This window comes from Coregonus lavaretus (assembly GCF_964263955.1).
Source record: "Coregonus lavaretus genome assembly, contig: HAP1_SCAFFOLD_4762, whole genome shotgun sequence".
Lineage (NCBI taxonomy): Eukaryota > Metazoa > Chordata > Actinopteri > Salmoniformes > Salmonidae > Coregonus > Coregonus lavaretus.
The window spans coordinates 35001-46998 of record NW_028163594.1 but is presented as its reverse complement, the minus strand read 5'-3'; the positions used below and the strand labels follow the sequence as shown (position 1 = coordinate 46998).

General features: G+C 44.6%; 1 protein-coding gene across 1 annotated transcript in view; it reads right to left on the bottom strand.

Annotated features, from left to right (window-relative positions):
• Window positions 1–359: 359 nt before the first annotated feature.
• Window positions 360–11998, bottom strand: part of LOC311117957 (lisH domain-containing protein ARMC9-like) — a gene marked incomplete at both ends in the record, with an annotated part of 40671 nt that continues 29032 nt past the window's right edge. Inside the window, 2 exons of the mRNA XM_084192845.1 lie at window positions 360–455; window positions 6446–6606. Coding sequence (XP_084048971.1) covers window positions 360–455; window positions 6446–6606 — 257 coding nt within the window. The remainder of the gene's footprint in view (window positions 456–6445; window positions 6607–11998) is intronic.

Sequence of the window (11998 nt, the reverse complement as noted above, 5' to 3'; positions counted from 1 at the left end):
GAGAGAGAGAGAGAGAGAGACTAAAAGAAAGAGAGAGAGAGAGAGAGAGAGAGACGAAGAGAAAGCGCGAGAGAGAGAGAGAGAGAGGGGGGGGGGGGGGGACTCTCCAGACATTCCAGTAGTGATGTGTCACTCTCAGCGAAGAATGTCACACTGTCACATTGCCCTCGCTCTCCTATAGTCTGCCACAGCTAACGGTGGCCAGGGCACCAGTAGTGTGTGTGTGAGAGAGAAAGTGTATAAACATGAGTGTGTGGGATGTACTGTATGTAAATATAAGTGTTGTTTATGTGTAAATGAGTGCATGTAAGTCATGTTATTTTAAGTCGATACATTAGTGTGTGTATGTGTGTGTTCACCTGGCAGAGTGTCCGTTGCGCTCCTCCTTCTGGCTCTTCGTCCTTCATACGACCCATCCAACTCAGACTCCTGGGACGAACGGCCATACTCAGAGTCTGTGTGTGAGCAGAAAGAGAGAGAGACACAGAGAGAGAGACACAGAGTCTTAGAATCAACTATTAAAGACTACCAGAACCCACTGGATTCTCCAATTACATTGAATGAACTACAGGACAAAATACAAACCCTCCAAACCAAAAAGGCCTGTGGTGTTGATGGTATCCTCAATGAAATGATAAAATATACAGACCACAAATTTCAATTAGCTCTACTTAAACTCTTTAACATCATCCTTAGCTCTGGCATCTTCCCCAATATTTGGAACCAAGGACTGATCACCCCAATCCACAAAAGTGGAGACAAATTTGACCCCAATAACTACCGTGGGATATGCGCCAACAGCAACCTTGGGAAAATCCTCTGCATTATCATTAACAGCAGAATAGTTCATTTCCTCAGTGAAAACAATGTACTGAGCAAATGTCAAATTGGCTTTTTACCAAATTACCGAACGACAGACCACGTATTCACCCTGCACACCCTAATTGACAAACAAACAAACCAAAACAAAGGCAAAGTCTTCTCATGCTTTGTTGATTTCAAAAAAGCTTTTGACTGAATTTGGCATGAGGGTCTGCTATACAAATTGATGGAAAGTGGTGTTGGGGGAAAAACATACGACATTATAAAATCCATGTACACAAACAACAAGTGTGCGGTTAAAATTGGAAAAAAACACACATTTCTTTCCACAGGGCCGTTGGGTGAGACAGGGATGCAGTTTAAGCGCCACCCTCTTCAACATATATATCAACGAATTGGCGAGGGCACTAGAACAGTCTGCAGCACCCGGCCTCACCCTACTAGAATCTGAAGTCAAATGTCTTCTGTTTGCTGATGATCTGGTGCTTCTGTCACCAACCAAGGAGGGCCTACAGCAGCACCTAGATCTTCTGCACAGATTCTGTCAGACCTGGGCCCTGACAGTATATCTCAGTAAGACAAAAATAATGGTGTTCCAAAAAAGGTCCAGTTGCCAGGACCACAAATACAAATTCCATCTAGAAACCATTGCCCTAGAGCACACAAAAAACGATACATACCTCGGCCTAAACATCAGCGCCACAGGTAATTTCCACAAAGCTGTGAACGATCTGAGAGACAAGGCAAGGAGGGCCTTCTATGCCATCAAAAGGAACATAAAATTCGACAAACCAATTAGGATCTTGCGAAAAATTCTTGAATCAGTTATAGAACCCATTGCCCTTAATGGTTGTGAGGTCTGGGGTCCGCTCACCAACCAAGAATTCACAAAATGGGACAAACACCAAATTGAGACTCTGCATGGAGAATTCTGCAAAAATATCCTCTGTGTACAACGAAAAACACCAAATAATGCATGCAGAGCAGAATTAGGCCGATACCCTCTAATTATCTAAATCCAGAAAATAGCCGTTAAATTCTATAACCGATTCGATTCCCAAACCTTCCATAACAAAGCCATCATCTACAGAGAGATGAACTTGGAGAAGAGTCCCCTAAGTAAGCTGGTTCTGGGGCTCTGTTCACAAACACAAACAGACCCCACAGAGCCCCAGGACAACAACACAACCAAATCATGAGAAAACAAAAACAGAATTACTTGACACATTGGAAAGAATTAACAAAAAAACAGAGCAAACTAGAATGCTATTTGGCCCTAAACAGAGAGTACACAGTGGCAGAATACCTGACCACTGTGACTGACCCAAACTTAAGGAAAGCTTTGACTATGTACAGACTCAGTGAGCATAGCCTTGCTATTGAGAAAGGCCGCCGTAGGCAGACCTGGCTCTTAAGAGAAGACAGGCTATGTGCACACTGCCCACAAAATGAGCTGCACTTCCTAACCTCCTGCCAAATGTATGACCATATTAGAGACACATATGTCCCTCAGATTGCATAGATCCACAAAGAATTCGAAAACAAACCCAATTTTGATAAACTCCCTTATCTATTGGGTGAAATACCACAGTGTGCCATCACAGCAGCAATATTTGTGACCTGTTGCCACAAGAAAAGGGCAACCAGTGAAGAACAAACACCATTGTAAAACAACCCATATTTATGTTTATTTATTTTCCCATTTATACTTTAACTATTTGCACATTGTTACAACACTGTATATAGACATAATATGACATTTGAAATGTCTTTATTCTTTTGGAACTTCAGAGTGTAATGTTTACTGTTAATATTTATTGTTTATTTCACTTTTGTTTATTATCTACTTCACTTGCTTTGGCAATGTTAACATACAATAAAGGCCTTAAATTGAAATTGAAATTGAATTGAATTGAGAGAGGGAAAGAGAGTCCACTGCAGACGCTTCCCGGCCAAACACCGGATACACATTTGGTCTACTGTTACACCAACTCTCATGGGTGGGTTTGAAACTGCCCAAATGTGCCAAGTTACTTCATGATTACTGACTTTACAATTGGCAAAGTCAACGGTTAAGTTCTCCCTTTAGCCAAACGCTCAGTTGACAGCATTAAAATGTAAAAATCGCCAAATCAAGCCATTAAAGGCCTTAAATTGAAATTGAATTGAAATTGAATTGAGAGACAGGACAGGAGAGGTCATGTCACACTCCTAACAGCCCCAGCGTCATTAACACACATGCACCTATTTAAATAAAATAATATTAATGATAGGAATCCTTATTGCAGGGTTCGACAACATTTTAACAGATGGAATATCATGACTTTTCCATGACTTTATGTACGTATTAAAAAGTAAGCAGAATGTGGTACACTGGGAGGTTGCTCACCGATCACATGTACCATCTCCTGTCATTGAGCAAGGCACTTAACCCCCCACAAAGTAGAATACGTGTTAGGCAACTGGTTAAAACACAGTCTGGTCAACCATCAGTCTGGAGAGCTACTGGGTCTGCTCAAACACATCAGAGACAGTTTATCAAGGTCTGGTTGAGTAGATCATTTCTAAAATGTGGTTTGTTAGAGGGGGGGGGGGGGGCTAGAACAAAAACCTGCACCCATTATCTCTCCTGGAGGATGGTTGACCACCCATGATGTAAAACATTTCAACATTACAACCAAATACGTTTTTTTGCCTTTTGAAATAATTTGCTCATTCAATATATCAAAGATCAAGTGGCTATGGCAGGCTACACATCTTTTTATTCAGCTGAAGCAAGCCCCCACATGTTCTTCATGAAATGTAGCTTTTCTAGTTTAGTCATATTTATCTTAGCTACCTTGGAAGTGTTTCCTTTGCATGCTGACTAGCATCTATTGAGTTGCAATGTCCCATACATTGAATGCCTAAATCAACTGGAAGTACCGTATCTAAAAAACTAGTTTTGAAGCCACATTATCCAAAAGAAAGGCTACATCTAGTTCGGCGATTCACAAATTATTATTTTGATTCACAAATTATTATTTTGATTCACCACAATTGAACCGAATCCCAACTAATACAATGAGGATTTAAAAAAATGGAGTGTCTTGTCTATATCCCTCAAGTAATGTATTTGCAAATCCATTAAAGGTGTCATTGTGCTAACCAAGTGCTAACTAACCATTACTATTTAAGACATACTGTATCTATGAATGGTGAAACCACTGAAGGAAGTGGACAACCCATCTGCAACCACCCGACTATATGTGATAAAGTGAAAATCTGAGGCCCACAACCGACCCCGACACGCTAATATAGAAAATGAGTTGTAGGCAGAGGAGGATGGGCACATGGTGGTAGCTGGAATGGAATCAATGGAATGCTATCAAACACATGGAAACAACGTGTTTGACTCCATTCCATTGATGCCATTCTAGTCATGACAATGAGTCGGTCCTCCTATAGCTCCTCCCACCACCCTCCTCTGGCTGTAGACTACAGTCAGATGGCTGAATGATTGTTTGCCAGTGGGTCCACCATTTCTTTTTTTTTTGCCTGATTTTGATATGTTTCTGCTTGTAATTTCCGACATTTTGTTAGTCAACTTGTCTATAATTAGATACATGTAGCTTCTCTTCTGTCATTATATGTTGCCCTGGAACAGGGTTTCCAAAAGGTTAGGCTGCGCGATCAAGTGCACCTATGTGTGGTCTCATTTAAATAAAGTTGAAATTCCAAGGAAATGTACTTCCTAAATACGACTAGGCTATAGTTCACTACATTGTCTATAAATACAAATTTGTCTCGGTCTGAAAATCGTCCCACTCCTAAAAGGTAGGCTATAAAAGGTAGCGCAATAATAATTGCAAGTCTCTCCAACACTGCTCTTTAAAACTACGTCTGTAATACCTCTGGTAATTTAACCTAAAGTATTTCTTAGGTTTTCTAAGCCTTTTGATATGGCTTATAGGGCACAAAATTGCTGGGACCATGGCTAGCAAGTGAGTTGCGTCACATACGCCTAAAACCAGTACGTGTGTTAGCGGATGTGAGCCGGACAGAAAGCCAGTGGGTGGGAGTCGGACAGAAAGCCAGTGGGTGGGTGTCGGACAGAAAGCCAGTGGATGGGTGTCGGACAGAAAGCCAGTGGGTGGGTGTCGGACAGAAACCCAGTGGGTGGGTGTCAGACAGAAAGCCAGTGGGTGGGTGTCAGACAGAAAGCCAGTGGGTGGGTGTCAGACAGAAAGCCAGTGGGTGGGTGTCGGACAGAAAGCCAGTGGGTGGGTGTCAGACAGAAAGCCAGTGGGTGGGTGTCGGACAGAAAGCCAGTGGATGGGTGTCGGACAGAAAGCCAGTGGGTGGGTGTCGGACAGAAAGCCAGTGGATGGGTGTCAGACAGAAAGCCAGTGGGTGGGTGTCAGACAGAAAGCCAGTGGGTGGGTGTCGGACAGAAAGCCAGTGGGTGGGTGCCGGACAGAAAGCCAGTGGGTGGGTGTCAGACAGAAAGCCAGTGGGTGGGTGTCAGACAGAAAGCCAGTGGGTGGGTGTCAGACAGAAAGCCAGTGGGTGGGTGTTGGACAGAAAGCCAGTGGGTGGAGCTTTACTAGTCCTGTATTATCAGACCAACGGAGCCCTCTGTAGTGCAGACATAATGAAATCGACCTACAACGACAAGGAACACTTCTTGGAAATATACACTCTTACAAAAAAGGGTTCCAAAAGGGGTTCTACGGCTGTCCCCATAAGAGAACCCTTTTTGGTTCCAGGTGGAACCGTTTTTGGTTCCATGTAGAACCCTCTGTGGAAAGGGTTCTACATGGAACCAAAAAGGGGTTTTCAAAGGGTTCTCCTATGGGGACTGCCAAAGAACCCTTTAAGGTTCTAAATAGCACTTTTTTTTCCCTAAGAGTGTACTGCAAGGTACGAGGTCATCTTTTTATAGCAAGACAAGATTACAGTTAAGGTGCAAAGACTGTAAAGCTAACGTAGCCCATCGGGTATCTAAGCTACTGCAATGAAACATTTATGTGAAAGAGAAGCATCTTGTTATTTCTACAATATAATTTATCAGTTAAGTTGATGGCTAACTCTCACACACTTCAAACCAAAGCCTGTATCATCTATCTCTGATCAAAATAACTATTCTGTTTCAAAGTTCAATAGGAAACATTTATTGACCGAGGTGATTTTCTAATACACATGGAGAGTGAATGCATTTACATTTGAGTCATTTACACATTGAAGGCGTTTCACAATTGCAGAATGTAAACAAAACCGGAGACGCCTTGTCATTTTTGGACAAAAGCGATTGCTAAATAAAGTAAACAGCTTCTACCTGGCTATCTAGCAACCACTAATCTCTCTGCTAACAAATGTAACGCTGGAACAAAAAACTGTCTATATTAATGTTTACTTTTTAATGTTTGTGAAGTCTACTACTTTCCAAAGTTGTCCGCTGTGACTATGGACAATAAAGTTATTGTAAAGTGATATCCGCTGTCTGCACACGCACACGCACACACACACACACACACACACACACACACACACACACACACACACACACACACACACACACACACACACACACACACACACACACACACGTCCATGCTGACCCAGAAGATACAGCATCACCTACCCATGGAGTGGTGCAGGGATTCGCTGGTGCTGGGCCGGCTGCCGGAGCGTGTGGGGGGCCGGCTGCTGTAGCGGGACGGGGGCAGGCTGTCCTCGCTCCTCTGTCTGCTCAAGGGGTACTCTACTCCACCCCTGTCGCCCTCGCTGCCCACTCGGAAGTCCCTACAAACCACACACACACACACACAACCAATAAGGATAAGGATACTAGACTAAACCGATTGACTTAGCATTAGACTAATTGTATAGAACAAGATATTGTCTTAGTCACACTTGACTTCTTCGTTGATTGAAACAACTCATGTTGTTATGCTCTGCAGCTGCTCTAACCCCATTCTTATCCCCAGGTCTATCTCCCTCCAGACCACAGGTAAGGTGTCATTCATTATAATAGCCCGATCCCAGATCTGCTTGTGCCGTCTTGCCTACCAGGAGTTAGATAGCACAAACAGATCTGGGACCAGGCTATTGTTACCATACTCAATTTAGAGAATCCCAAGAGATACTGTCTGTTACTCTCAACTGCTTTGGCTTACAACTGCTGGCCTCTGCCCTGATAATGCCCTGATAATGCCCTGATAATAACAGTGTACCACTTGACCATACCTTCTCCTCTGATTTCTCATCGCTAGTCCTGGGAAGCGCTGGCACTTACGCCTGGACACAATGGACTGACAGCACATCCTAAACCTCCTCAACTCTAGCAGAGGCCATTGTTGTCGCTCGGCTGATTCAGCCAGTGATCGAGCGGGTTATTCAGCCAGTGATTCAGCGAGTCCAACGGGGGAACAATGGCGGTGCAGAACCTGAGCCCTGAGGACCTAGACATCCAGGGAGGGAGGGAGACATCCTGCTTGCCGTTTGATTCAGGCTGGCTGACCTCCTTTTGGCACTGTCGACTGACTGGATTACCCCCACTACCATAATAACAGCCACACATACAGTAACTCATAGCCTGGGTACCAGTCTATTTTTTGCTATCATTCCACGCCTTACCAGTCCTTGTCATGCAAAACAATGACACAAGTGGAACTTTAGCAAAACAGGTTTGGGATTTCAGGCTAGGTAACACATTCAGTAACGCTTATAGTATACTGGCAGTAGAAAACAGCCTACATTAGCAGTAAGTAGCCGGAATGACTCATAGGAGCAGGAGCCTTTCTGTAGCTTGAGGCAGCTTGATAGACAGGACGCTAGTCTACCACAGGGCCTTAACTCTTAATGCTGAGTGTCAAACAGAGATGCATCGGGAAACCATTTTTTGTCTTTGGCATGACTCATAGGGTGTCGAATTCCCAGCCTTCCAATCTCATGGCGGACACCCTAACCACAAAACCACTGAGTTGGTGCACACATTGGTACACTACCAATTATGCTTTTGTTGCTAGTCGTTATCTCTCCCTCAAATCTCTCTCATCACCTCTGCTAAGTGTTTGTTGTTTACATAAGTTGACATATTGTATTGCAAGGTGTCTGTCTACCTACACTGTGATGCTTTGTAGGACCTCGGTGCCTTGTTCTGCCAATGTCGTGTGTCGTGTTTGTGCTGTGTCCCCTCTGTTGATATTGAGGTATTTATCAAACATTCAGTATATGTTATTTTGGGTTACAGTGCCGTGAAAAAGTATTTGTCCCATTTTGGATTTTCGCATATTTTCTATACTGAATGTTATCAGATCTTCAACAAAAACCTAATATTAGATAAAGGGAACCTGAGTTTACAAATAACACAAACAAATGATACTTATTATATTTATTTAATTAACAAAGTTATGCAACACCCAATTCCCCTGTGTGAAAAAGTAATTTCCCCCTTACACTCAATAACTGGTTGTGCCACCTTTACCTGCAATGACTGCAACCAAATGCTTCCTGTAGTTGTTGATCAGTCGCTCACGTCGCTGTGGAGGAATTTTGGCCCGCTTTTACATGCCGAACTGGTTTAACTCAGCAGCATTTGTGGATTTTGAAGCATGAACTGCTCGTTTCAAGTCCTGCCACAACATCTCAATTGGGATTAGGTCTGGACTTTGACTAGGCCATTCCAAAATTTAAAATCTGTCGCTTTTTAACCATTTTCATGTAGACTTGATTGTGTGTTTTGGATCATTGTCTTTTTGCATGACCCAACGGTTTTGACTTGAGGTTGTTTGTTTGTTAGGGGTACCAGGTAGGTCGTGCCTACCAGAGAAAATATAGATTTTTCCTTTTTGTTTGTGAGGGAATGAGTTCCGTCTGGTCCGTCAAGTCTACACCAACACAAATGACTCAAAAATGTAACACACTTTTTTCATAAACCCTTAAAAAACGTTCACAACACAATGATCTTTGGTTCGTCACGAAAAGCCACGTGCCTCGGGCATAAAAAAAAAAAGAGTCCAGCCCGGTAAATGAATTCAAGTGAACTCAAGTCACCTCAGTCACGCAATGTTTGTCCATTCATTAAGTGATGCATAAAACCGGTCTCTTTCATACAATCAGATTACAATAAACTCCCGTTCCACACACAATAAAGGTTATCTGAAATCTCAGTAGTCTTCACCTAAAACTGAACACATAAACCAACACGGTGTAAATCACACTAAAACAAAATGAGATACCGGTTGGAAAAAGGTGTAGTGAGTCGGGCAGAGAAAGGCCTACGGAGAACAGCGGAGACCAACTGAGATGGGTAGTCCAACTGAGATGGGTAGTCCAACTGAGATGGGTAGTCCAACTGAGATGGGTAGTCCAACTGAGATGGGTAGTCCAACTGAGATGGGTAGTCCAACTGAGATGGGTAGTCCAACTGAGATGGGTAGTCCAACTGAGATGGGTAGTCCAACTGAGATGGGTAGTCCAACTGAGATGGGTAGTCCAACTGAGATGGGTAGTCCAACTGAGATGGGTAGTCCAACTGAGATGGGTAGTCCAACTGAGATGGGTAGTCCAACTGAGATGGGTAGTCCAACTGAGATGGGTAGTCCAACTGAAGAAATGATTGGATCTTGCGACACGGCTACAATAAACACTTTTAAATACAACAAAACAAAAAAAGGAGTAAAGGAGCTTCGGAACTGAGGGTAGAACACTTCCTCGTTAGCACCACTGTCAAAACCCTCATTTGCGCAGCTGATGCTGGCTATTTAATAGGGAATTAATGGGGAAGCGCAACATCGGCAGGAGAAGCACTGAGACAGTTCAGACAAATTCAGGGCCGTCACACACCCCCTTCCCCCGGAAAAGGTTGACCACTGCCATGGAAGGCACATCTTGGTCTGGGAAACCAAGAAAAGTCTCATCACTTTCCTCTTCAAAGATAACCAGAACCTTGCGGCGCTCAATCTCCTCCAATTGCTCAGCCGAGGGGTAACAGGCCTTAAGGCGTGAGACATGGACAACGGGCATATCTTCAACTGTGTCCGCTTTCACCGCTCGGTAGTTCAGAAGGCCCCTCTGCACCACAATTCTATATGGTCCTTGCCATTTAAGGAGCGAGCTTGGCCGAGAAGAATTGTTCAGCTTTTGAGTACGGATGGGAGCGTAGCCACACCCGATCACTGACCTTGAACTGCATGTCTCGTCTCTTCTTATCATAATTTATTCTTCTGCTTGAGACGGGCCTTGATCATGTTCTTTGAGACAAGCGCTCTCAAGTCGTGGAGGTGGACTACCTGGTCATAGCATGCAGAGTCAGGGGTAACCTGGTCATAGCATGCAGAGTCAGGGGTAACCTGGTCATAGCATGCAGAGTCAGGGGTAACCTGGTCATAGCATGCAGAGTCAGGGGTAACCTGGTCATAGCATGCAGAGTCAGGGGTAACCTGGTCATAGCATGCAGAGTCAGGGGTAACCTGGTCATAGCATGCAGAGTCAGGGGTAACCTGGTCATAGCATGCAGAGTCAGGGGTAACCTGGTCATAGCATGCAGAGTCAGGGGTAACCTGGTCATAGCATGCAGAGTCAGGGGTAACCTGGTCATAGCATGCAGAGTCAGGGGTAACCTGGTCATAGCATGCAGAGTCAGGGGTAACCTGGTCATAGCATGCAGAGTCAGGGGTAACCTGGTCATAGCATGCAGAGGCAGGGGTAACCTGGTCATAGCATGCAGAGTCAGGGGTAACCTGGTCATAGCATGCAGAGTCAGGGGTAACCTGGTCATAGCATGCAGAGTCAGGGGTAACCTGGTCATAGCATGCAGAGTCAGGGGTAACCTGGTCATAGCATGCAGAGTCAGGGGTAACCTGCTGGGGCTGTAGCACCATATCCAAGGGTCCTCTGAGGGGACAACTGAGGTTTAGCTCTGCAGGGGTGACTCCAGCGGACTCTTGCACAGAAGAATTCAGGGCAAAACGAAACTCGTGAAGGTGCTTGTTCCAGTGTTTGTGCTGGGTACCTACATAGGAAGCAACCATTGTCTTCAATGTTTAATTTACCCTCTAGTGAGGTTGGTCTGTGGGTGATAGGCCGTGGTCAACTTCTGTCTCAGGTTCCATCTTTGGCAGGTCTCCTCAAAGAGATCGCGAAGGGCAAAGAGCTCCACCCACTTGGAATAGTAATCAACAAAAACAAGTATGTACACATTCTGTTTCGACCCAACAAATCCACTAACATTTCCCAAGGTCGATTAACCACAGTTTACTGAAACTTGCCAGCAGTCTTCCGTCCTGGTTTGTACATTCCACAAGCCTGTACTTCTGGATCATCCTGTTGGGCCTTCCAGATGGCCTCATTAGAGATTGGAACGTCCATTTTGGGTGAGTTTCGACTGCCAGACAGGACAGTAGCACATGTAAGATGAGTGCCACTATTACCATCAGCAGGAGCTCTGGATAAGGCATCTGGAACAGTGTTGTACTTTCCTTTTCTGTATTCTACAGCAAAAGGTGAACTCTTGCAACAGTAGAGCCCATCTGATGAGTCTGGTGCTTGGTTTGTTGGTCTTGAACACCCACACAAGGGAGGAATGGTCAGTGACCACAGTGAAGTATCTTCTTTCCAGGTAGTCCCTTCACTTTTCCAAAGCGGAGACAACTGCAAGGCGCTCTTGTTCGGTTGTGCAATAGTTCCGTTCTGCTCCATTCAATGTCCGACTGGCAAACGCTGGCACTTCTTCAGTGCCAAGTCCAGTCTGTTGGAGTAGGACAGATCACTTGTATCAGGTGTAAACAACAAAAAGGTCAGTCGAAGTTGGGATGACCCAAAATGGGAGGTGTGTGACAACGTGCCGTTTTCAGGGTTTCAAAGGAGGTCTGGCACTCTGCCGTCCATCGGAACTTCACTCTTTTCCACTTCAATGCGTTGAGAGGTTCTGCCACCAGGGGGAAGTTGGACACAGACTGATGGTACCATCCTGCTATCCAAAGGAGCCGTAGAAGGGTCTTGAGGGCGGTTGGCACAGGGAAGTCTTGTCCAGCCTCTGTCTTTTCAGGATCCACATGGATGCCGTCAGAAGACACAATATGGCCAAGGAACTTCAGGGAGGTTTGGCAGAAGTTGCTCTTCTTCATGTTCAATGTCAGACCAGCTTCTCTTAGCGTGTCCAGCACTGCTTAGTGTCAGACCAGCATCTCTT